Below are 27,390 nucleotides of genomic sequence, written 5' to 3'. Positions count from 1 at the left end.
AAATCATCAATATCAGCAAATGATGGAATATTTAAAATATACATTCCCTGTGCAGTAACAGCCCGGTACAGTAAGCATGATCAATTTGTTTCTTAGTAGGCCGACTGACGACGAAAACAATGAGTTATAATTCATTCAAACAAACAAACTTTTTCACTTATACTTGTAAATGATTATGAGCCTTGGTCTCTGTATCAAAACGAACAATAAATCAATGCTAACACATAACTCTGTGAGCCATTGTTAGATTAACAGTGTATTGAGGAAATGCCTTTGGTCGTATCAACCCTTCCGACACATCATGTTTATGCAAACCACCATGAGGTGTTAAAAATTAAGGCTGTAGATGTCATCATGATGTTACTAACCTGAACAATACACTGCTCATACTTCCAGGCATCCTCACAGCGCAGATTCTGCTCTTGTTCGACCTGTGACTTGAGTTTAGCAATGCTCTCATGTGCTTCAGCCAATACCTGCTGGGACTCCCACAGCTCGGAGGCAGGACAGCAAGGAAACAGTTCCACCATGTCATTTGTTACATTTCCTTAAACACCTCTGTTTACAGGTATTGATATTTGGTGAAATGTTGAGTTTGTGATTACATTATTGTTTATAACATGTTTCAAGGCAATAACCCTCGTTGCAATTTCTGGCCTGGCTCGTTTTAACGACGATTCCAAATATGTTGTGTAATAGGCGTGGAGGACCTTACCTCCCGTGCAATCAGTTGTCCAGTATCTGATGAAAGTTCAGGACAACACAGCTCATTATCATGTTCAGCAATCACACCTGGAACCTCAGCCTGTAATTTCCAGCATGGCTCTTCCGTCATCTCTTTATTTGCATGAAGTTTCCGAACCTCACCCTGCATAGAGAGCCAATGTGTGACAGGCTTGATGGTTGAGTGGTGCATGATTATCTCAAAACCTCTCATCAAAATGGTACTACAGCTAAAACGATCGGAAATACCAATTAGCAAGTCTTTACCAGAATTTCCCGTTTCGGCTAAATGTCTTTGGCCAGCCCCTGGTTAAAGTGTGTTTGAGCCATAAGGAGCATGTTTCATCACCCCCCAGAACATGGCCAGCCAAACAGGTAGCTCCAACACCTTCAAGTTAGAAGAAAGAAAATCATTCCTGTGCAGAAACGTTGTTCTCAAGTTAATTGATCATTTAAAATGGGGCCTGCAATCATCAAACAAACATTGGAAATGTTCAAAGACAGAATGAATCAATTGAGTTTATAATTGCACCGAGCTCACTGTGACGGTATGTGTATGGTTAGAGAGGGTTACATTTTGCTTGGACACGGTTTCCTAAACTGTGCGGTTCATCATACAGTTACAAAACACAAGCTAAGGGCCACCTCCGAATGGAGTGACAGCAACCACGATTCAACGTCTGCAGATAATATCCCATCCATATGTCTGGCATTCTGAGGCTATGTGGTTCAGGCTGAATTGGTTTGGATCTGTAGTAGATCCGGAATATAATTTGCTGTGCAAGTGCTTCATAAGGCAAACTGCTTTGACATGCCTTGACCGATAAGGACCTTCAGAAAGAATTAAGGATTCAGGTGTACAATACTGTCATCATCCTCACAGTCGTCTCCAGCTCGGAAATGTGGGTGACCTTCAGATACCACCTGAAAAACCTGGAGAATTACCATCACTGCTGTCTTCAAAAGATTATTTGTCAAATTGGAAGATTGATGCAAAAAAAATGGTATTCTTTCTCAGGCTAAGTCCACGAGCATCGAGGCAATGATCAAAAAATGTCAGCTCCGATGGACTAGTCACTGCACATGAAATGCCTGATACATGACTGCCAAAGCAAGTCCTATACTCTCAGCTCAGTCATGGCCAGAGATCCTATGGTGGCCAGAGAAATCATTATAAAGACACCCTGAAACCTTACCTCTACAAAAACTGACATCGACACCGAATCTTTGGAGGAAAGGACCAGCAACAGATCACAGTGGTGCCACATGATCCATCAAGGTATCGCCGGTTTTGAGCTGAATTGGTTTGCTCTCAGAAATGATAAGCAACAGCGAAGGAAAGGGTGAGAACAGAATCCCTTCTTCTAGGAACAACCTGCCATGTCTGCAACCGTGTATGCATTGGATCAAGTCTCGGCATTCCAAGGCCATCTCAAAAGTCATCAATAAACCAGTGGCTCGATATCATCCTCATGTTGAGGGATTGCTGACATACACGCTGGCCAAGGGGGCGAAAACGTGAAATTGAATTTGAGAAAAAGGAAGGGATTAGGGGAAGAAACATCACCAAAAAGTGAACCAACACCACAAACGTCTCCAAACAATGCCGAATGGTGTAGTGAAGCATCTAGAAAGGCAGTTAAAGGTATGGAAAGAAAAGGAAACGTTTCAGGTTTTCAAACAAATACACACTCATGAAGCCAAGCACAATTTTAACATTCCTCATGATATACACCACCTGTCATAACCAATTCCAAATACAAATACAAACAATGGCCATTCAACTAACTCGATGCAAATCTTCACAAGACTGCAGGTGGTGGATTGTAAACCATGTCATTGGTGAGGGTGATGATGAAGATGTTCCTGTCCTTAGCCCTCAGGGTTTTCTGCACAGACAAAACCAGGAAAAGGTAGAGAAATCTTCCCCTCCCATCTCAACTTGAAAGGTCCACCACCTCCAAGTTCCCACCACAAGTTCCACCCACATCAACAATCTCAGCAAAGTTCTCCAAATCAGGACTGAAGCCAAAGCAAACAGAGAAACTACTCCTTAAAACAAAGGAATAGTCTGGCACTGATGCAATACCCAGCGTGGTTTTGAAATTTTTTGACCTCAGCTCATGTCTCCGCTTGTTCATTTGTTTAATCCTCATTTAGGTGCTGGCCACTTTCCTCACCAGTGGAGACTTGCATTTGTTATCTATATCCACAAGAAGAACGCTTCTCTCCCTGATAAGTACAGCGATGGAAACTATTGACAACAATGAACAACTACAAACATTCCTGCTCAAACGCGTCATCATAGCAGAACAATATGGTTTCCGTACAAATCAAAGCACTTTGCGTTCTATATATATATATGATTCAAGTCATGTATGATGCCCTTGTTCAAGGTGGGGAGTTTTGAGCAGTTGCACTTTACATAAGCTCAGCATTTTATGAATCGTTTTGGTAAAATGAAGTAATCAAGTTGGAGTGAAGTCACATCCATGGCAGTCTGCTCCAGTTGTTGGCATCTTACCTGTCACCAGAAAAATTTAGTGACAATTGGAGGTAGAGATTCCACTCATAAGCTGGAATTCCCCAAAGAAGTATTCTTCGGCCCACATTGTTTCTGATTTTTAGATTCTCGTGGAGGATCTCTAAGTCTTACTCGCGTTGTTGTTCTTGTGGACTTTTTTGTTTCACAGCCTACAGTTTTCATCGAAACTTCCTGAAACTTGGCATCTATATGTAAAAATACCCTGCGCAGACAGTAACCATCTCCGCTTTTGAAAATTCCTCCTAGAAATAAAAAAGTTATGATGTCATAATGTCTCCGCTAATGGAAATCGCCCAAAAAAATATCTCTGAAACTAGGAAAGCTTTTTGATTCTGTTTGTGGGAATGGAACGGGGCATTAGCAGAGATAATTCAACGCACAAATAATACATCATTATGACGTCATATCCGTTTTTATGACGTCATTCCTAATTTTTGTTTCACAGTGCAGAGTTTTCATCGGATCTTCGTGAGAAGTGGCATGTATATGCATAAAGTCCATGCGCAGGCAGTAACCATCTCCGATTTAGAACTCCGAAACTAGGGAAGCTTTTTGAATTCTGTTTGCGGGAATCAAACGGGGCATTTGCACAGATGATTTGACGCAAATCTGATACATCACAATGACGTCATATTCGTTTTCTGACGTCATTACTATTTTCTGAAATTTTTTGTTTCACAACCAAGAGTTTTCATCAGAACATCTTGAAACTTGACATGTTCATGCAGAAAGCTCACACGCAGACAGTAACCATCTCAGATTGAGGAAATTCTTCCAAGAAAAAAAAGTCATGACGTCATAATATCGCAATGGAAATCGCATAAACAATTATCTCCGAAACAACGCAAGCTTTTTGAATACTTCAGATGGAATCGAACAGGGCATTAGAGATAATTTAACGCACACCTGATAAATAACTGATAACTATGACGTCGTCACTAAGAGGACGAGGATCTTAGCTTATTTGAGCTTGTTAGGAAAGACATTGCTCACCTTCACTCTCCCTAAGTTACTCTTTGCTGATGGCAACTGCAGTAATGGCAGTTCTACTTAACAGAAGAGATAGATTCACTCATTCATGCCTCAGGGAAGATTCTGTTCTGGAAATGAAAAACTCTCTTGAATTATTGTGTGAGCTGACACACAGCAGCTGGTGTTGTTCAGTCATGAGTCATGCTCGGGTCCTTCCCTTGATAATTGCAAGTGGAAAGCAACACTCTTAGGAATCAGGACCCTCATCCAATCTCCACTTTTATGTTACCCCTTTTGCCAATTGCAACACTATTTTCTCAACATCATATTCATTCCAAGTTTGAACTGGAATCATCACATTGAATCTACGACCTGGTCAGCATCTAAACCTTCCCTGTCGAGTTGCACTCCTGCTCTCCCCCTCAAAATGAGTAATTGCATACATTGCCAAGATACGGTTGATGATGAAATAAAGCTCAGCTGATGAGACAGATGAAAATCCAACCATCGGAACATTACGGAATGGTTGGAGCCTTGGCACCATTTAAAGGCAGCTGACCATCAGCTGACCACAGCCTTAGGTCTGAGGACTTTGTGGAGGACACTCGGAGAACATGAAGGACTGCAGCACCACCGTCCCAAACAGGCACAGTACCCCCATCTCTGTGGCCAGCAGCATGGTGCACCTTCATCCAGTAACCTTACAGAATCTGGAATGACTTGCATCCAGAACTTATCAGTCTGCCAAATGACAGATCAATGGGAGAATGAATCAGGTAGTTTGTAGCCATTAGTCAGGCTGCCAAAAGGCATGTTTGTGATTCTGTGTGTCTGTGATGTGAATAGAGGATGTTAGGGGGGGGGTGCAGGTGGGGAATGAGGAAAGAATGGAAGGGGGATTTGGAGATGCATGAAAGGAAGATGAGGTGATATAGCATGGAGGGTGAGGGAGGAGGTTGAAAAGTCACATTATTTTTGAGTACATAATAAACAGACAGACTCTATCAAATGAAACAAATGCAATGCATGTGTGTATCAAGAAATTATTCTTGGCTGTAGTTTGTTTGACTGATTATAATCCTTCAGTTTTCACCGAATGTTAATTGTGACGTAACTAATAGAAATACAAGTGATGTAGTGCACGATCATATGTCACTGATGTATATGTGGTATTGTGGCTCCTTTTCACTACGCACGCTGAGTTCACTGATGCAGATAACACTTTCTCTCTCTCCTTCCACTCATGTTCTTTGTTGTTTCTCGAGTATATTTTGTGGTTTGTTTGTATTTTTGCTTTGGAATGATACTTATTCTGGAAGTCTGGACCGAATGAGTCACGAGCGCAGCTGCCCTGTTTTGTCTGAATTTTGCTTGTATTAGTAATTTGTTTTCTATTTACATCCTCCGCCACAAGGGCATTTCAATTTGGGCAGTTCATCTTGTAAATACTGCAGGTAAACTACGCCCCATCTTGTAAATAAAAAGTTTGGGTAGTTTGAAATATCATTTACTCTGACATACTTCCTGGGTTTTTGCATTCCTCACTTGCCTGGTTTTACTCTCAGTACGAGAAGCATTCAAACTTTTACCACCACCTTTTATAAAATGATGCTAGGATTCAGACTGCAGATTCTTAAAACACTCTCCTTCTTCCGAAGACATGGCAGTCACAACTTTCCAAAATATATAAATAATTGACGCTGATGCCCATTGCTTGGAAACCACAGACAGAGGTTTGCTCGATTTGACACAAACGGTCACAAACTCTTAAGGATCTTCAAACAGTGGGAAGGATTAATCTGCAGTTATAAGTGCCCAGCAAGATATTGTCGCAAATATATTTGTGGGAAAAAATGTACCTGAGTGCTGGTTGGCTCCCCACTGGTCGATGTCTCTGTCGTAAGGAAGGATGCTGTATCCTTCCATGACAGGGGACTGAGACCAGAGTCTGATTGACCCTGTGATGTAGTCACGGAGCCCTTGTCACCTTCAGGCATTCCCTCCTCTCCACGCAGGCGCTCCAAGAAAACTCTGAGCTCAAGGCGGAATTCTTTCAAGTTTGTTTTGACCCGTTCCAGAGCTTCAGCCTGCGGAAACCCTCCCTGTCCACCAACCAGCAGCACATCTGTGTCAGCTACGAGTCGGTCGATGGTGCGACCTAGACCCTCTGCATCTCCTCGGACATCTCCCTTTCTGTGCAACTCATCTCGAAGAGCTTTGAGCTCCAGGCTGGTGGGGTTTTGGTCTCGTGCTATCTTGTCCAAAGTACGGCTGCCCTCCCAGCAGCCCTGCTGTCCTACACTCTCACCACCAATTGGGCCTTCACGTTTGCGCTGTGGAGGTTGTGGTGACGGTGTTTTATTCCCATCGCTATCTCCTGCTTGCTCTCCATCAACATCCAGCTCAACATTGAGCTCTTGATTCTGCGCATTTGATAAAGTCGTACCACTTTTGCACTCGAGCCGAGAGGCCTTGATAATGTGCTTGGAAAAGTTTGCCTCGCCCATTCTGAGCTCTTCAAGCACACTCCCTGCTGAAAATCTGGACCCTGACTCCACCTGTGATGAGTTATTGTCCTTCATGCAAGACTTGTACCTGTGAAAGCAATGATAAAAGATATTCACCCTTAGTGTTTGACCACGTATGGATCTACATCCAGCAACTATTGAAATTAATTTAGAAGTGCAAAACTCCATATGTTACTGTGCCATTTTAGAGACAAATGTTGGTACGACCTATATGTATCTGGCAGTTGCCAGGATTGCAAATGCTTGAACAAAATGGTTTTGCTCATACTTAACAAAAGCTTGCCGGAAGAACAGAATGAACTCCGTTAAGACAAGGTACAACTTGTTTCGCCACAATTTAAAGAATTTGTTTATTTGATATAACAAGGTAATACAATGGGGATGTGCTTAACATTCACTCAAGCAACAAACATGGATGATGTTTGTCCTCCAATCTCATAACCTTAATGGACAAAGCCATCCATATTTGCAACAGTAACCCTCTACCCATCATTTTTATCATTTATCTTCAAACTGCACACCTGTTGAGTTCATTAACAAGCTGTTGATTCTGCTCTTCAGCTTCAGATACTGCACGCCGCAGAACCTCAGCTTCTTCCTCCACAAACTGCAGCTGCCTTCGTAGTTCTGAACTTCCCTCTCCAGTGGGTTCCCCAGCCACCGAGATTGCATGCGACGTTCCAGATGGAACCTGATCACACACCTGTGCCTGGTCAGGGGCACATGAACGAGCAATGAAGAAAGAATGGCCAGAGCTCTAATTATGAGGTAGGAGCCTTGCAAATTTACCTATGCTGAATAGTTTAATATGCCAAGTGGTTTCCATTTTATTAGAAACTAGCCGTGCTTACACGTCGCTTTGTTGATGGGTTTAATCAAAAGACAGCATGTTGAGCTTCACAAGCATGAATTGCATGTCTATTTGTGTCTGAATGAGGATATAAAATGAAGTGAAACACATGAAAAAAAAAGGATCATTTATAACACGTTTTTGTTGCTGTCATCCTGGCTGTGATGCTTGTTGTTTGCGTATTCCTGATGTGCACTTTTATATATTTACCTCCGCCACCGATGGTGGGTGGAGGTTATGTTTTCACACCTGTTTGTCTGTCTATCTATCTATCTATCTGTATGTTTGCTACTTGTGAAAATCGAAGGTTTTTCAAGTATATTGTGTGGTTGCGTGCATTATTCTGTCTATCTGTCTGTCTGTCTGTTTTTATGTTTATCACCAACAGGTCACAATTTTAAACCGATCTTCATGAAATTTCACCACATGGTGGAGTTCGTCAGAAGTAAGAAGCGTATTTTTTGAGGTCAAAAGGTCAAAATGTGAACATCGTCAACAATTTTATCAAATTTAGAAAATCCTCAATTTTCTTTCGATTAACTTGAAATTTGATGGATTTATATTTCAGGTCAATGAATTCAACCAACAATTATGTTTGAGGTCAACATAGGCCGAATTTCTAAAATTATCAATTTTCATCTGATTGACTTGAAATTTGATGAGGAGTTGCATATTTGGTCATTTAATTCAACGAGCAATTATTTTTGAGGTCAATGTCGACCAAAAGGTCAACATAGGCCAAAGGTCAACAACCAAGGTGGAATTTCTAAAATCCAACAACTAAGGTGGAATTCATCCCATTGACTTGAAATTTGAAGAGGATTTATATTTCGGGTCGATGAATTCAACCACCAATTATGTTTGAGGTCAAATTTATTTTATGGATTTTGCAAGTATCATGCTCAGCATGACATCTTTCTTGTTTGTTTGTCTGTTTGTGACCAGGATATCTCAAAAAGTTGTCGACGGATTCAGACGAAATTTGGTGGAGACCTTGGGTATGACAAGAATGAAATGATTAGATTTTGGTGAACATCTGAATCCAGATCTGCATTCAACAATTTATTTTTTTTAAGTGATTTTTCATCATTGAGAGATAGGGCCAAAAACAACATATAGTAGGATATCTCAAAAAGTTGGAGAAGGATTTGGACGAAACTTGGTGGATGAGTTGGTTAGGTGAGAAAAACAATTTTAGTTCAGGTCCAAATCCAGATCCGACCTATCAGTGGGATACAAAACGTAAACTAATCAGCTTGGCCGAGGTATGCGCTCTACCAAGTGCCCTTCTTGTTTCTATTGCTTTGAGAAGCATTACTCTAGATAATTTGTGGACTCCTTTCATATCCATGCCACTTTATTCGAAAGGGTTTCTGCTGTTGTAGAATGAGAAAAAAAATGTACCGCTGGAACCGCTACATTCAGCTTCAAGTCCTGTTAAAAGGCATTTTTGCGATTAAATGAACAAGACGTTCAACAACTTTGAAATTTTTGTTCCAAGTAAATTGATTATTTGATTTGTTCCAATGGAACCGTTTTTATTGCCCTACCGAGCCCTTAAGACTAAAGCATCGCGTGTACACACACACACACACACACACACACACACACACACACACACACACACACACACACACACACACACACACACACACACACACACACACACACACGATGCCTTTTATTAGTATCGAAGATAGATGGGCCCTTTCAGTAGTGTTCTTCTCAAACAGCTCATAAATCTGCACATGTACTGTGATAGATGCATTATTTAATTAGTTTAAAATAAAAATTTTGTGCGCATATATTTTTACAACATAATTCTAGCTTCAGTTTCCCATCCAGTTCTGGGCTAGCACGCACACCACCGGGGGACAGGCAAGATGATTCCTCAATGTGTGTCGTCCCTCGGATGGACGTGAAATGGGTGTCCCATCTGCCATCATTAGTTGGTGGACATTAAACGTCCCATGGTGTCCTTCGCGAAGAGTAGGTGAACATCCAAAATCCTGCCCTAACCTCCAGGGAACATGGCATAGCCACGCTCACACCAATGATGCAACCAACAGTCACCGGCTGCACATGAAATAAATAAATAATTGTTACTATTGCCACATAGTCACTTATGACAGATATGTAAAAATGTGTCATGGCAATCTGTAAAAGGACTGTGATGTCATATCGTGTGATCTTTCCTGCCTAGTTTGGTTGTTTTTTGGGAATTCCATCCCGCCACGCTGTTTTTCATTTTTTTATGCTTTTTTCTGATTTGCAGATACAGATGACCTCAGTGTGTTAAAAACAGGAACAATGCCTCATCCTCGAAAAATATATGATGATTTTCATTAAAACCCCCTCCCACTTATTCACCATATTTTGAGCACTGGGGGTGGCAGTGCAATTGCCCAAAACAGAAACAAAAACACAAATCTGAGCGGAAAACCTTTAAACTCCCCACTAGATGGAGAGTCTCACCTGGCCGCTTCTGCCTTCATCCAGCTCAGCATGAAGTCCTCGATTTTCCACCTCCAGCTGCACTACTTTCCGCCCCAATATGGAGGCTTCCTCTTCGAGAAAACCCAAACGAAGCCTCAGCTCTGCTTCTCGTGCACCCGGTGGTGCGGCAGGATCACTAGGACCAGAACCCACTCCTTTTGCATCTCTAAGGTCACCGTAGACACTCTTGTAGTTCTCAAGGTCTCGTTCAAGGCGATCTCGCTCCCGACCCACGTGTACCATTTTCTTTCGCATGAGTGAGGCCTCTTCCCGCAGAAGTTGTACTTGACACTGCAGGTCGGCTGCATCCTCCTGCTCAGGATGGATAAGCAAAGCAGGAAAAGACGTTAACAGTATGCTGTCTGTCAAGTCCACAGGATACGTAAATAAATCCTGTGTGTCGTGTAAAATAAGACAGCATTGGGTTGAACACCCAAGGAACATAGCACAGTATATGTAAATGGTTTGATAGTCAGGTTGGGAAAGGATATGTAGAAGTGCAAAACAGGAGAAGTGAGCAAAGGAATAAATGATTATATCAAGGATCATGTGGATGCAACAAGTGATGGTTTGTTGGCACAGCTGAGGTTAAGACACAGACGTTTCACGTTCTTCATACATTTACTATCTTGCAGGTGTGCCAACACATGTTATCGTTTTGGAGGCAAAAACTACCACCAGCACACTATTTCAATCATACATTGACAAGGTAGTAGGTTCACGTTATTATAATAATAATAATAATAATAATAATAATACTAAAGTATAATTTTTTTTCAATGACTGGTTTGGCTCTGAAAATCAGCAAATCATATACTAGTAACTTAACATCTTGGCATTTGCCTATCAATTCACTTCAGGTTTACCCAGGGAGTCTCTAAACTCATCAATGCACATGATCGAACAGTCAATTAGTCAGATCAGAAATTAAAGTAAAAACTCTGCAGATTTACTGCCCACACATGAACAAAGACGTGTATAACCACAGACACAAGGGAGAATCATGTTAGCGGAGCTCCGTTCTTTTTCTACTTTATCTGCATGAAGGCATCGAGGAATGTTGACTTAGTGTTGGAGGAGAGGAAATGATAATGAGAGGAATGGAAGGAAAATTAGAACGCAATGCACTGGGATGCCTGGAGCCAGACAGCACTCAACAGTCAAGGAGCTGCCATCTTCAGGATCAGAGGCACAGCCTGCATGCACGTACCCTGCGTTTGCGACAAAGAGGCAGTTCTCATTAAACAGTTGCTTGGAGCTCGGCAGCCACCCTGCAATGATCTCCAGCTGATGATATGGGATACGCACGACAGACCGACATGTTGCCAAGCTCAATGGATGCACATTGAGCACTCTCTCGCTCTCTGTGGAGAGAATCTTCCTTCATATTCCCTCTCTGCCATGGACATAGTCTTGTATGTTCTATTTTGTGATGACCAAACTCATTGATGACCATAATCTTTGACAGTTTTGTTACTATTTCTGACTATGGTGATCTCCAAGTATCCGATGGCGTCATCCCGCTTTTCGGTTTGCCTCGAGTCATGATCAAAACCAACATTTCCTCGGGTCGTGATCAAAAACTGTTTGTCGAATAGTAGCTAAAAAGATTGCTTAATAAAGCCTTGCAACTGCACACAAAGCATGTTTGTGCTTTGCTCAAGACCACAAGAAGAGTCAATACCTCAACAATAAAGGGTCAGAATATTTTGGGGGAGGGTATCATACTGCTTCCTTAATAGACAATGGACAAAACAACGCAAGCCGAGTGTTGGCTTAGCGGCTTGGGTGGCTAGCTTGGTATCTTAGGGTCCTGAGTTTGAGCCCCGTTTTCCACTGAATTAATACCAGGTGGGATTGACTCAGCCTGTCATCGTTCCGAGGTCGGCAAAATGAGTACCAATGTACTGGTTGGTATAGGGCCACAGCATCAGCGGAACAGCCGTGCCCCAACAAAATGATAGCTACCCGGCAGCCAAGCTGCCATACGCAAGAAGAGGAAAACAAAACAGATGGATGTGTCTTCCACCCACAGATGCTGATTTACAAGTAGATTGTATGTTCAATGTTCACAGTTTTTGATAACTTCCATTCATTGGGCCAAAGGTGATACCTTTCCTGCTGGAGTGAGGTGATCCGAAAGTCCTTCCACCGGAATGGCAGTGTTATTCACACAAAGACAAAATGTTAAATCAATTCCTCTTGTCTAAATGGACAGCTCGAAACATAAAATTGTGAAGCATGCACACACTACACAACCTAGCATATATATATATATATATATATATATATATATATATATATATATATATATATATATATATATATATATATATATATATATATTGGTTCACGAGTCAGTAAGTGACCACTATATTCGTTATGGGTGTGTGTCTGTCTGTCTGTCTGTCTGTCTGTCCCGAGCATAGCTCCTTGGGTTTTGGAGCCACGTCCAAAAAACATGTTTTTAGGGGGTAGCCGGTTTCAAGTTACATCTTCTCCAAGGGGGTTTGTCGAATCTGGCAGGGGTTTCAGTAGTTGGTTATCCAAATGGCACCTGCATAGCCCCACGGAGCTCGATTTTTCATTTTCGTCCCAAGGTCAAGGTCACAAGGTCGCGAACTTAGAAAATGTCAAAAAAAAATCAATAAATTGGGCATCGAGCTCCTAGGGTTTTTAATTTTCAATTTTTTTCGAATGAAAGTTGGTATGCAAGTAGTGCTCTTCGAGTACTACAACTTTCATCATTTACGTTTTTCCCGATTCCCGCCAGTTTGCCTGTGGCGTCCCCTCAAAGGTCAAAAAATAAAAAGGCGAACCGTGTACATTGCTCGTGAACCATCGCTATCTCCAGACTTGTATATATTGCATGCCATATGTTTATTGAGTTTCAAAAATCTTTTTTTTTGTAACTTGTCATAAAATTGGCATACAATCCAGTTTACAAGATTGTTCAGAAGCAACGTGCTTGACGTTGAGCTCACTCTGGTTCTCAATTCCTTGTTACGCTGGCACTTTGCAGGGACAGCATTGCATCAATTAGTTATTTATCCTGCAGAAAGGACATTAATCCAGCTTTTCCCATCTGGAATTTTCTGGTGGATGTTAAAGAATGCATGGTGCCTTTCGTTAAGAGTGGGTCATTGTGTGCCGGTAAATGATTGCCCTAACCTGGTCCAGAGAGGGGATTCGCGCAGCTGGGTTTATTTTCTTATCAAAATGTTGCACGTCAATGATCGTGAAGTTTATCGGCGTGGGACCTCAAATTTTTAATTTTATTTATCCGTGTAATAGATCTGCTGCAAAGTTTTTGTAAAAATCGCAAAATTTGGATGTTTAGCGTCACAACTCACAGATCATGCCACAGGATGTTTGAATTTCCTGCTTAAGAAAGTTTTTGACTTCATGAAAAGAAGCTATCCTCATTGCTTTGGGTTTGAATCCGTTCAATTTGTGGGGATCCAAAACCCCAAAAATTAAACACATCTGTGCCAAGATCCTGCTATTTTTTTATTTTTTATGACAGGTGCTTTTGACCCATTGGTCATTTCCTGTTTCAGATTTTGCTTATTTTCTTGCATTATCAACTTGTGTGATGCCCTGGTGATAGAAACGCGACATTATAAGAGATGACAAATCAATGAAATGCGCTGCAAGAAGCACTTGACTAAAAGTGAGATTAAATGCCAAACCTACCTGTGGGCTCGACTTCCGGTCTGTTCTATGTAGATCTCGACCAGTGCGCCTTTTCTGCAAAGCCTGAAATAGCCAGCACACGATAAAAGAGAGTGAACTTTGGCTCCTTGTTCATAATCATTGTCCGACATCCCCTAAGATCACGGACAAAAATAAAAACACCCCTACACACTATTTGGGGTCATGCTGATCCTATGTGTCAAGTCTGAATGTAATCGGCAAAGAACTGTCATAGTCCAGTAGATATGTCAAAAAGATGTTCACTTCCAGAAGAAAGCATGAAAATTTGTATACAGGGTTTTTGAGTATGCTGAATCCATTTCTAACTGGATCCACGTTGGCAAACCAAGGGATCACACTCAAAATCAAGAAATCCAAGATGGCCGCCCTGCGTATTGCCGATTTTGATATTTCGTCAGAACTTTGGTTCTATTTGACATAAAAACATGATCTTGGTGCTGATTTATAGGTTTTTAGGGTCATAGAATTCAATGAGATGCCTTAAAATACCATAAAATGTGATTGGAACAAAATCCAAGATGGCTGTCCTCCGTAGGTAATGCAAATATCAATCTCGTTTTTTTTCTGTTTGGCATAGAACATGATCTTATGGCTAAATATAGGTTTTTAGGGACAAGAAATTCAATAAAGTATTTTTATTACTATAAAATGTATCAGTAGGAAGATCCAGTTATACTTTTAACAAATTTCGATGAACCATTGAGAGCAATATTGTTCACACTCATAATTCACAAAGAATAGAGATGTACACTTGTCACTTTTTTTTCCATTATTGGGAATGTGCAGGGAATAAACGGTTTTACTCATATAATACCAAACTAGATATAATGCTGGTCTGGTATAATGCTGGTCTGATATAATGCTGGTCCTGAGATGGCCATATAATGGCCATCTCAGGACCAGCAATCAACCATCGCTTGAGGGCTGATTCATTTTCAGTGATGCCAATTATCCCACCATCTCCTTTCAGCACAGCATTAAGCTGCTCATGCACATGGTCATGTGCCATCATGGAGAAGCAATGGGTGGTCTTTTGGGTTACAAAATGACCTTCTCTGAATTATTTGTAAACACCTGGGCATTCATGTTGTCGCTGCATTAAATCTCGCACATGAACTGGTTAACCACTTGGCATAGTGGAAGTGATCCATGGCAAACATCCAAGGCACTATTCTCCCCAGCGTGCTAATGTATAGCTCAAAGTTTCCTTCCCGCTGTGATTGCATGAACTGAAGGAAGAGAACTTCAAGGTTGAAGGTTTTGCTCCAGTATCGAAACTGGGGATGCTGAGTCTCCATGAGTGTGCACCAGTCATTGAATGACATCGCTGGATTTGCTTCTGCCTCAACTTCCATTTTGTAGGAATTGTATGCTTGGTTACGCAAGCAAAAAAGTGCAGCAGCTGTTACTTGATGAGCCCACTGAGAACGGGCTGTGAACGATCCCTTCTTGAGAGCATCACCTCTCGCATCAGTTGTAACGTTTGCAGTCGTCATTACACTCACCCATCCACTGCCATCTAGCCAGTCTCCTAGAACTTTGAGCAAGGCCATCTCGATATGCAAACCGCCCATCATCACCATGAACTTGTCTTCCCCGTAGGTTTCTGGCCAGGTCCACTGTATCTTCTTGGCAATTACAAACAGTGGTTGATCAATGGTCAATATTGGGACTTGTCCAGGATGTACAAGTTCTGTAGCTTGAGCGATTACATCCATACCATGCTTTACCATCGCCAGAGAATGAGCATTTTCTCGAAATAATGACACGAGTCCAGATATTACTAGTGGTCTGGGGCAGGAATCTTGTGATGCTGCGAAATGTGCCGACCAAGAAATATCATCATCTGCATTCAGTTCAGGTTTCTTCAAAAGCTTTTCAACTGAGCTTGCCCAAGCTAACTGCATGTCGTCTGAATCAACTGAAAACTTTTCTGGAACAGCTTGTCCCTCTGTCTTGTGTGGAGTAGGGCTATCATCTGGGAAAGCAGCCGGTTATACAGTCATGTATGACTCCATAATTGGCTTCATCTTCCTTGTTCTTGGCATGTTCTTGTCAATGATAGGGGTCTTCTGAAGCTCTGTGCCTGCACATTCATTAGTAACATGCTGTGTGAGAGATGGCGGTTCCATGGAATGCAGTTTGCACTGAAGTGGATGAAGGATTGTGGTCGATGTTGTCCAGATTGCCTGTTGTGAAAATATTCTTTCTCAGGACTCTGGGGTACACAATTCCAATATCTTCAAAAGAGGCCAATGCACTGTTTGCGACATCAGTTGCTATCTGTTGTACTCGGTCATAAGATACAGACAACCCTTTCTCAAAAAGGGTGTCGATCAAGTCACGCTTTCGGGTCTTGTTGTGGATCAGCAACCCAATGTACAGAGGGAGTCTAGTTTCACATTCCAGGCTGTGCTGAGTCATTGGAGTATGGCTTCTCTTCTACTACTTTTGATTGTGTTGAATGTAATCAATTCAACTATGGATATTGCAGCTGTTTTCACAACATGGTTGTTTTCCATCTCATTTTTTATGTTTGTACCGCCAAGTACCATCTGAACTAACGCCATCAAGGAGGCCGTGTTGTCATCATACTGCTCGTCTGTCAGTGATCTTGTGAACGTATAGTGTTTCTGAAATATCTCATTCCTGATTATATTAGCAGCTCTCATAAGAACAACAGCATCACTCTCACAGTCTCGTTTCTTTGCCTCCAACAATGTTTCTCCAACGTCATCCTTGAATGTCAGCACGACCTCATACTTGCTTTTATGTGCTTCCAAGTCAGGAATTTGTGCAAGAAGCTTTTCTTTCAAACGAGTTGAGTTTGTGCACTCTGGCATATCGCTACCAAGTTGCTGAAGTCGTGACCTGTAGAGTCGTACAAGGCTTGACAGCTTAAAAATGTGTTCAGTGTGCTCTTCTTCTTGTCGAGACCCTTCAATATAGGATACCAATTCAGCAAAGGCTATAGATTCAGGCGTTAGATGTGGATCTTCCTTCTGAGCCTCTTTCCTGACAAGTGTGCGGTGTCTATTACATAAGGCAGTCAAACACTGTTTGTGGTATACAGCATCTATTGCGGTCATATCACCTGAGGACAGCTTGGCAAGCAGTCGGGTATCACGAAGCTCTGTTGCCATTTTTCGAACATTTGCGTCTGTCTGTGCTGTAGCAGCTCTATGATAACCTTCCTCCACTTTGTCGTCACAAAAGAAGCAGGACAGGCTTTTGTCAGTTTGAATGGAGGAACAAGGAAATGCCCCTCGTAGTCTGCCTTTGAGTGGAGAAGTCTCAGTCTCTCTTACTTTGGCTATCTTCTTGCGGGCACGCTCAACTTTCTCTTTGCTAAACTTCATGTGGCATGTTTTGTGCCATTTTGCATTGTGCTGGGAAAGAGTTGCAGCTATACCTTGGCCGTCATTCAAACGTAACAAATTTATGTCCATTGGCAGGGCACCAAGTGAGTGTAGCTCCTGGATATGTTCAGCTATTGTATCATAAGCTCAGGACTGATGGGCATCCTTGGATTGAGATGGGTCTCTCAGCGGTTCTGATGAACGTTTTTGACATAGGGCACAAAGTGTCCAATCTGTTTCGGGCAAAACCACATCAGAAGCACTGTCCAGCTTTATTTTCTTGGTTGCCATATTAGTCTATTCTACGTCAGGTTAGTTACAGGTAGGCATGCACCTTGGAATGGTCACCATCTTTCCTGAAAAGAAAGTGAAATCTGTTATATTTATATAACTGAGATATCTACATCAAATATTTCAGTTTTAGTCATACAATATGTAGCCTAATCAGATTAATGTTCTGAAAATGAAACAAATTATCAGATTAATGACCAATTCTGAAAATAAAACAAACCATCAGATTAATGGCAAGTTCTGAAAACAAAATAAAACATTAGAATAATGAAATGATATACATGTATGGTCTTCCTGAGAAGTAAACAAAAATAAAGCATTAATTCATTGAATTGTTCACCCTATGTGTTAAGTGTTTTGATGACTTTCGTGGATCATGTTCTGAATACAATGTAATTTAAGCTACGTAATTGAATTTCTTGTCCCTAAAAACCTATATTTAGCCATAAGATCATGTTCTATGCCAAACAGAAAAAAAAAACAACGAGATTGATATTTGCATTACCTTCAGAGGACAGCCATCTTGGATTTTGTTCCAATCACATTTTATGGTATTTTAAGGCATCTCATTGAATTCTTTGACCCTAAAAACCTATAAATCGGCACCAAGATCATGTTTTTATGTCAAATAGAACCAAAGTTCTGACGAAATATCAAAATCGGCAATACGCAGGGCGGCCATCTTGGATTTCTTGATTTTGAGTGTGATCCCTTGGTTTGCCAGCGTGGATCCGGTTAGAAATGGATTCAGCATACTCAAAAAACCCCTATATACAAATTTTCATGCTTTCTTCCAGAAGTGAACATCTTGGCCTCATATTCTACATATCTACTGGACTATCAGAGGAATAACGCGACAAACGCACACATACACTGGTCTGTGAATTATAGTGAGGAGATACCGTCCAGCCCAGACATTGCTATGCACATCCTGAAATGTCCAAATATCATCACAAGTTTCTGCATCAGATTTGCATTTCATATCATATGACTAAACAAGGGTGAGCAGGACACCTCCTTGAGGTATGCACACTTGCCTCTGAGCTGTCGAGCCTGTGTTTGAATCCCGACCCAGCTATAAACCCCCGTTCTGGTGTTTCATAGGCAGCGTGAGGCATCAATGGGATGTGACATCCCTCATATGGACGTTAAACCGGGTGTCCCATCTGCCGGCATTAGTTAGTGGACGTTGAAGATCCCACGGCGTCCTTCACAACAAGTCGATGAGTGATCACTGGAACCCTTAACAAATTACAAATTTCTGCCACTTCCAGTCAAACACCAGGTCTGGCCAGCCGGTTCGTGAAAGACTTTGGCCAAAAACTCGTTTCCCAGCCAACGCCATAAGAAGGTGTCAACAATTGGGGCCTTTAAAGAAATAGTCATAATAGTAGTTAACATGACCAATCATGTGATGCCCTATTTTTTTACACGGAAATTAACTCTAATTGGCAGGTGCCAATGTATCAAGTAATTCTGCTTTAGTATTCCAAGATATAGAACACAAAAAGGATACTTTTTAAAACGAAATGTGCATTCCACATCTTTACTAATTCTTTCACTGCAACGGAGACGACAAGTTGGTGAAAGGCAGTGTGGATAGAGAGGAGCAAAGGGAGATTGGTACAAAGCGAAGGATACCGTGATATTTGAACTCCAACACTGTTTCAGCGTTATCAGGACCGATGCAACCTGTTTGAAGCTCACATGCTCGGTTTGAATTCCAACGCAAATTAATAACACTTCTAAAAATATTGCCCTGATAAAAAAATATAACGATCGACAAACTGGCCGTAGAAGTGCAGAGGCCTGTCGAATGATTGCAGCTTTGTTATCCACTGGGAAAGGAGTGTGTACTGACGTCTCGGTGGCCCTGACCATCATCTCTCCTCTAATATCCTCCTCAACAAATAACTGTGGCCTCGTAAATATAACATCATCAAAAACACTTTCAATGGGGATGTCGCAAGCTCCGTCTCTTCATGAGCATGGCGGAAGTCAGAACAATACGTCATTAAGCGATATAAGACCCGTTGAAGAGCTTGCACATAAATCGGGTGCAAGACAAGCACGTTAAGAGACGGTATACTTTTACATGAATTGCAAGGACATTTAGACGATGGACAAATGGATTGAGTTGATGAGATTTGAACCTGCAATCCTGCAATCGCAGCATAATCTGCGTGCCGACAGGCCGCCAAATAGGCCAAAGCACACGTGTGCCGTGTGTTTCTCATATGTGCTGTGTTCAACTCACAATACCAGCCACCCATCAACCTTGCAGAGGAAGAATTCAGTGAAATACCTATATGGTGAAATCTCTCATTCAATAATAAAAATACTCAATGTTCTACTCTGGGGATACTTATTAACTCCAGGTGCATTAGACTAATGGTGTAATATACGCCCCTAACAATGAAACACAACAAATGATTGCCGTCGCAGATTATAATTATATGTTCATTATTTCCACAACCGACAAACATGGCTGCCATCTCGACACGATTCAAAGTCACATACGCACGTGATGGCATATCAGAGGTGTTGACACGACACCAAAGACTTCATCTGATCGGATAAATTTGTCGGAGCGATTTTCCTGACTTCCGAAATGCTTCCTGCATGATTATGGTGAATGGCGATGCGGCATGAACAAATTCTCAACTTTTCATTCGTGACCGGGGGAAGATATGTTCGACACTGTTAGTAACGCGAGTCGGGTATCGATTGATATGTAGTGAAAACACCTCTCGGCCTTTCTCCAGCTCTTTCTGGAGAGCTTGCTTGGCGATCTCTAGTTCCAGCAATTTCTGCCTCAATGCCTCGTTCTCATCTTCCACCTTTCCCCGCTTCTCTTCCACCGCCTCAAGCTCTTGGTGCAGTCGCACTGAAACATCCTTGGCCACCTGTTGATGTGCGTACACAGACACAGTTGTTCAAGAGGCAGAGACAATGATTTTGTCACACTTGGTGTCCGAGTTTAACCCCAACAGAGAAATGTGTTACAGCTCTTGATTTTTCTTTCACACCGAGGTTAGGTGGTTATTAAAATCCTTAGCACCTGCCCCGGTGCATTGATATGTAAATGATGAAATTGCATTTTCACCTTTCTTTCCAAGGTTTGCATCTCTCATTTGCATCTTTTTTTTTCATTTACATGCTCTTTTTATTGTTTAATTATTTTTTATTGAATTCTGGTGTATGAAAATAGTTCTTCAATTTAAAATTCTACAACTGTAAAAACAATTAAAATATCCTCATTCCTTTGTCCTCTTGTCCTTTCTCCCCACATCACTCTCTCCACTTATATGTAGATATACATTCTCCACCATAAAAAAAAAACAAAAAAAAACTGAACATGTAAAATTGTTCACGTAATTGTTGAAGGGACTGTTCTAGCATTCATTCCAAGTACCTTTTTAGTATGAGGGATGGGCAGAACACCTGATTGCAAGTTTCCACGTAAGGTAATTGCCTCGTGCAATAATCGTTCAACACGTGAATTTCGTGCACCATTAGATTTTTTAGAGGTGACATGAGGCATTCTGAGCAAATTTAAAAGTCTTCCTGAAACCTCGGTGGGTGGATGATCTAAAAAACATGCTGATGACATTATTTAACTCGAACGACACTCAATAGAACGCATACCTCCACCACAGTTTACGTTTGGTATCCCACTGATAGGCCGGATCTGCTGACCTGAAACAAAACCTAATCGGCTTGTTCTTGTCATCCAACCAACTCATCCACAAAGTTTTATCATAACTCGTCCAAAACTTTTTTGAAATATCGTGCTATGTATCGTTTTTGCCCCCATCTTCAATGGTGAAGAATTACTGAAGAAATTAATTTTTTTTTTTATCTTATCCGGATCCAGATTGGGATGTTCACCAAAAGCAAATAAATTCATCCTTGTCGCACACCCAAATTGTTCAAGTTTTGTCTGAATTCGTCCATAACATTTTGAGATATCGTGCTAAATATCCCTTTTCACCCTATTGTGAAGAATCACTGAAAAAATTCTAGTATCCGGATCCAGATCCAGATCCAGATCTTCACCAGAATCTAATAATTGTGTTCTTGTCACACACACACCGAACCTGTGCACAAAATTTAATCTGGATCTGCAAACAACTTTTTGAGATATCCTGCAAAAAAGACAGACAAACATGGGTGAAAACATAACCTTCACCCACCTTCGGTAGCGGAGGTTACAATCCATTACGATGCCACGTCGATTGGAAAAATGAAAGGAATCAAATCATCGGACATCTTCAAGCAGGGTCTTCCATGAGCCATGCTGCAAGGTTCTTTAATGAGGAGAGGAACTTTATGACCACAGTCGATATCAAGCCACTGGATCAACAAGAGATATGCTAAGAAGTCGACATCCCAGGATAATGACTCTCATTCAGGACTGATACATTTGCATGACCCATCTATATGCATTCGGTTTCAAACTGTCAAGAGTATTGCAAAATACTCCCTGGACCTCACAGGATAAGTTTATACACCATCTTGAGGCGGCTCCATGATGTTGGGATCCATGCCTGTCGTCTGGTTCTGCATCCAAGACTTGCACCTCAAAACATTCGAGCATGCTTGCGGTGGTCAATAAACATGTCCAATGGACATGGAGGCAATGGTCTATGTTCAGTGACTATTCCAGGTTTGCCGTTAAAAAGGCATTATAGCCATGCACGAGTCGACAGAAGACACACTCGACGATATGCCCCAGTCTGTGTCCAGGAAGTCCCAAATATTGGACATGGAAGTGTCATGATGTGGAGTAGTATTACTGAAACATTTCGTACCAACTTGATCCATATCCATGGCAATCTGATGGCAGATCAATACATGAATGAGATCTTACAGTAACATATATTGCCTTCCCTTCAACAACATGGTCCAGGAATCATCTTTAAGCATGCTAATGCTCCTGCTCACAGGGTCATTCGAACAAGGAACGTTCTTGACCATACCAACATGAATGTTGTGACACTGTGGCCTGCCATCTCACCAGATTTAAATCCAATTGAATATTTCTGGGATATTGATCGTTGTGTTTGAAACTTGCCAGGACAGCCACAGACCCTTGATGAGCCGGAACAAGAGCTGATTCAGGCACGGAATGCCATTCCCTCGGCCCAGGTTTGAGTGCTCATAGGGTCATGGTGTATACAATAATAGTTGTTGCTTACAGCTCGGTGACGATGGTGCAATGCAGCGATGTGCCAGAGGTGGACGTACCTGGTATTCAGATTGTTACTTCCAAATTGGATCCTGATGTGAAAACATTTGCCACAACGCAGCATTACGTGGTCAAGTCACAATAAAACGGACGTGTGATCAGTTCATTCAGCATTTATCTGTGCCAGAAGCTTGCATATCATGCGTCTCATGACGTCACGTATATAAATCTCATCAACAATGACGCATGACGTGTTCCGTTTTTAATGGTGGAAAGTGTTGATTATAGACTTAAAAATATATTATACGACCAGTGTATCCACATATTCGTCTTTTTTTTTTCAGACTAACATTTTAATTTCATGGTTCATTTGAATACCCTGTTAAAGATTCCCTCTCCCTCTGACCATCTCCCTCCACCTTTCACCCGCTATCTCTCTGTTGCCCTTCATATGCTTCCCTTCGTTAATGCAGTGTTTGTTCTGCTAAGTTGATTGATGTTGCTTCATCTGTGAAAAATCTCAGACTGATGATGCTATTGATAATAATTAATGATTTTTGATACAGCATTCCTGTTACTGGATGAGTAATTGCATGGAGAAGGAAGATAAGGAATGCCAGGTAATATTGATAAAGATGCTATTGAAGGCTGAAAATTATAACAAAGAAGGTGAAATGAAAATTTGTATGTGCATTCACAAAAGGTTTATGAAAACGAGGTGTACGGTGCTTGATATGATTCTATTGCTTTCCAGGAAGCACACTCACTTTGAGATCCTGTTCAAGGCCATGCACCACATCCTCGTCTGGGTATCCCGCCTGGGTGGTGCGTACCACCCCACGGCGTTCCACTTTGCGGAGACGATATTGCAAAATGCGGCAGGTCTTATATGAGCGGTCCAGCTCGCGACGCAGTTCCTGCAGCTGCTGGACGTCCTCTTCAAGGTAACCGTCCCTCATCTCCTCCATCTCAGCACGTAGCTCCTCCAGTTCATCCTATAAAGTGTAAAGGATCATGTAGGATAAACGTCTGTCTCAAGCAAGTGTCGAACATTTATGCAAGTACAGACATACAGAATGACCTTATTCATCTGCCAACGACAGGTGACCGAGCATACCTGTATAACTCCTCACCCGCAACAGCTGTATTATAAATACAATGAGATTATAGCTTGATTACATCACTGCAAACAATGGACTATGAAAAAATGATCTCGTCGTAATATCATACGTTTTTATGTGAGTAAGATGAATTTAATTTTCTCCTTCACAGTCATCTTAACAATAAATTTCTCTCCAGGTCTACACGTTAAAGATGGGAAGGTCAGCAATGAAGCCGTAATCCCAAATTTTCGATTTGTATTCATATTCTGGTGTTCTACCCAAAGGTAGGATCAGTGCTGCCGAAGGAAGGGTTATACTGGGTTGGTTGCCATTGCCTTCCCAGCAGGAGTCAGGGCAGGAATTTTTAATTTGTTAAGGTTGCCGGCAATAGCTCAACTACTTTTCGCAAAGGACAGCATACGATTTCCACCAACTAATGCCGACAGACACTTGCAGATGGGACGCCCAGTTTAAAGTCCATCCGAGGGATATCTTTCAGATAATTTTCTCAACTCGACCAAGGACCATGAAACCCATATTATAAAGGATCTGGATCAGGATCTGGATCTTCACCAAAATCTAATCAGTTCATCCTTGTCAAACACGCAACATGTCCACCAAAATTGCATCCGAATCCATGCACAACTTTTTGAAATATCCTGCACAAAAACAAACAGACAAACAAACAGACAGAAAGGGGTGAAAACGTAACCTCCTTCACCTTCGGTGGTGGAGGTAACGAGACCCTATTAAACGAGGAGCTATGATCGTGGATTGTCGGCTCGGAGAGCGCAGTGAGAAATGCGTAAAGGTGAAGAGGAATCCGTGCAGGACATATATGACCCACAGAAATGGAGACCCATGCCATGATATACAGGTGGCCCTCCCGACATGAGCCATATTGAGTGTGACCACCTGTTTCCACATGGAGATGAGTGTGGTCACGTGTGTCCATATGGAGATGACTGCGGTCACGTGTGTCCATATGGAGATAAGTGCGATCATGTGTGTCCATACGGAGATGAGTGCGGTCACCTGTGTCCATATGGAGATGAGTGCAGCCACGTGTATCCATATGGAGATGAGTGAGGTCACGTGTGTCCACATGGAGATGAGTGTGGTCACGTGTGTCCACATGGAGATAAGTGTGGTCACGTGTCCATATGGAAATAAGTGCGGTCACGTGTGTCCATATGGAGATAAGTGTGGTCACGTGTGTCCATACGGAGATGAGTGCGATCATGTGTGTGCATATGGAGATGAGTATGGTCACATGTGTCCATATGGAGATGGGTGTGGTCACGTGTTTCCATATGGCGATGAGTGCGGTCACGTGTGTCCATATGGCGATGAGTGCGGTCACGTGTGTCCATATGGCGATGAGTGCGGTCACGTGTGTCCATATGGCGATGAGTGCAGTCACATGTGTCCATATGAAGATGAGTGCGGTCACGTGTGTCGATATGGAGATGAGTGCGGTCACGTGTGTCAATATGGAGATGAGTGCGGTCACATGTTTCCATATGGCGATGAGTGCGGTCATGTGTGTCCATATGGAGATGAGTGTGGTCACGTGTGTCCATATGGAGATGAGTGCGGTCACGTGTGTCCATATGGAGATGAGTGCGGTCACGTGTGTCGATATGGAGACGAGTGCGGTCACATGTTTCCATATGGCGATGAGTGCGGTCATGTGTGTCCATATGGAGATGAGTGTGGTCACGTGTGTCCATATGGAGATAAGTGTGGTCACGTGTCCATATGGAAATAAGTGCGGTCACGTGTGTCCATATGGAGATAAGTGTGGTCACGTGTGTCCATACGGAGATGAGTGCGATCATGTGTGTGCATATGGAGATGAGTATGGTCACATGTGTCCATATGGAGATGGGTGTGGTCACGTGTTTCCATATGGCGATGAGTGTGGTCACGTGTGTCCATATGGCGATGAGTGCGGTCACGTGTGTCCATATGGAGATGAGTGTGGTCACGTGTGTCCATATGGAGATGAGTGCGGTCACGTGTGTCCATATGGAGATGAGTGCGGTCACGTGTGTCGATATGGAGACGAGTGCGGTCACATGTTTCCATATGGCGATGAGTGCGGTCATGTGTGTCCATATGGAGATGAGTGTGGTCACGTGTGTCCATATGGAGATCAGTGCGGTCACGTGTGTCCATATGGAGATAAGTGATGCAACCTGCGTTACTGACATCATTTTGCCACATTTAACATTTTGTTGTGACAGGGGTTACGTGCCCTCGTGATTGATAAAGGTCCACCACGGAACTCTGAAAACGAATTTTACACGGTGTTCATGCGTCTCGCTTTGAGATCCACAAGGACAAGACCGCGAGAAAACGAATCCCCGTTTCAGGGCGTGCACCCATCCTCGCACCTTCAGGTAGGTATTCTCTGTGCGAAGGGTCTCTGCATCCCGCAACACCTCCTTGTAGGAAGGTTTCTCGCCTTTTATACCACCGGGCCTCTCCGTTCCACAGGCTCGACCACCCCTCACCCCGGACCCTGTCTCGGGATCCAAACCCAGACGCGGCTCAGGACTTCGGGCAGAGCTCCAGAGTCGTTGAAGGCCACTCGCTTCTCCGGCGGGGGGGTCCCGTCGATCCGTTCGTCCTGCCTCGGCATCGCTCGAACCCGTGGGAGAGTCGGCGTCGCTACCTGGAGCCGCCGGACGCGGATCGTCCGAGAGGTGCTCCGAGGGGCTGTCCGACACGTCCGAGCCGCTGTCCGAAGGTCGCGCCCGACTGGGCTCTCCGACCAGCTCCTGGCGCCCGTCGACTCCCGCCGGTGCGAGTCCGTGACGACCGAGCCTGCCCTGCGCTCGTCGGATTCCCCCCGCAGTCGCGGCTCCGCGTGGCGACCCCCGGTCACCGACCCTCCCCGCCCCTCGAGCCGGTGCCGCAGAGACCGCCGCACCTGGCGCGTTCACGGTGACCTTCGTGGGCGGCGGACGCGTTCTTCCCAGAACCAAGCGATGCGGAGGCGCGTCTTGTGGCCGTGCCGGGGACAGCGGACGGGAGAGCCGCCTGCGGGTTCCAGCAGCCGATGACGGCTCCATGGCGACGCAGCATCACCCGCGATTTTCGAATGCTCCACGGACAGTCATCGCCTCGAGGCGCGACCCCTAAACCTCGTGCGCGGGTCGACCCGATAACACGCGGAGCCGGCGCCGCAGTCCACGGGCTCAGGGCGCAGGCGCGACGGGGGCGGGGGGGCCGAGGGGGGGGGAGGGGGCGATCGGTGTGACTGATCGTGACTATCGGTGTATCTCGGTCTGTCTATCTCCGTCTGTCTATCTCCGTCTGTCTATCTCCGTCTGTCTGTCTCCGTCTGTCTGTCTCCGTCTGTCTGTCTCCGTCTGTCTGTCTCCGTCTGTCTGTCTCCATTTGTCTGTCTCCGTCTGTCTGTCTCCGTCTGTCTATCTCCGTCTGTCTGTCTCCGTCTGTCTGTCTCTGTCTGTCTGTCTCCATCTGTCTCTCTCCAGTATAATTATTAACGGGTTCATTTATGGTTCGTCACGGCAGGAACAGAACACACGTCACAGATTGGTGTTTTGTTTAAATACAACAAACAAAGCTGATCACGTGATCAAT

The 27,390-nt window shown here is 43.1% G+C and overlaps 1 protein-coding gene and 1 pseudogene across 2 annotated transcripts in view; both read right to left on the bottom strand.

Moving 5' to 3' along the window:
• LOC147013241 (microtubule cross-linking factor 1-like) overlaps positions 1-26,980 on the bottom strand; it is a 55,878-nt gene extending 28,898 nt beyond the window's left edge. The window contains exons 1-9 of one of the 2 annotated variants that reach the window (XM_085854913.1): positions 26,175-26,980; positions 23,440-23,667; positions 20,229-20,387; positions 13,811-13,873; positions 10,094-10,426; positions 7,290-7,477; positions 6,100-6,835; positions 716-868; positions 369-494 (exon numbers count right to left, since the gene is read on the bottom strand). In XM_085854913.1, the coding sequence (XP_085711039.1) occupies positions 369-494; positions 716-868; positions 6,100-6,835; positions 7,290-7,477; positions 10,094-10,426; positions 13,811-13,873; positions 20,229-20,387; positions 23,440-23,667; positions 26,175-26,855 (2,667 nt within the window). In that variant the 5' untranslated portion in view covers positions 26,856-26,980. The remainder of the gene's footprint in view (positions 1-368; positions 495-715; positions 869-6,099; positions 6,836-7,289; positions 7,478-10,093; positions 10,427-13,810; positions 13,874-20,228; positions 20,388-23,439; positions 23,668-26,174) is intronic. The other variant, XM_085854914.1, reaches the window with a different exon arrangement.
• Positions 14,577-15,738, bottom strand: LOC147013242 (uncharacterized; annotated as a pseudogene).
• Positions 26,981-27,390: the final 410 nt, after the last annotated feature.

This window comes from Eptatretus burgeri, chromosome 14, assembly GCF_056783735.1.
Source record: "Eptatretus burgeri isolate ZD-2024b chromosome 14, Ebu_testis_v1, whole genome shotgun sequence".
NCBI classification, from domain to species: Eukaryota; Metazoa; Chordata; class Myxini; order Myxiniformes; family Myxinidae; genus Eptatretus; species Eptatretus burgeri.
Note: the sequence above shows the minus strand (reverse complement) of the source record. Positions and strands in the feature narration are given on the sequence as shown.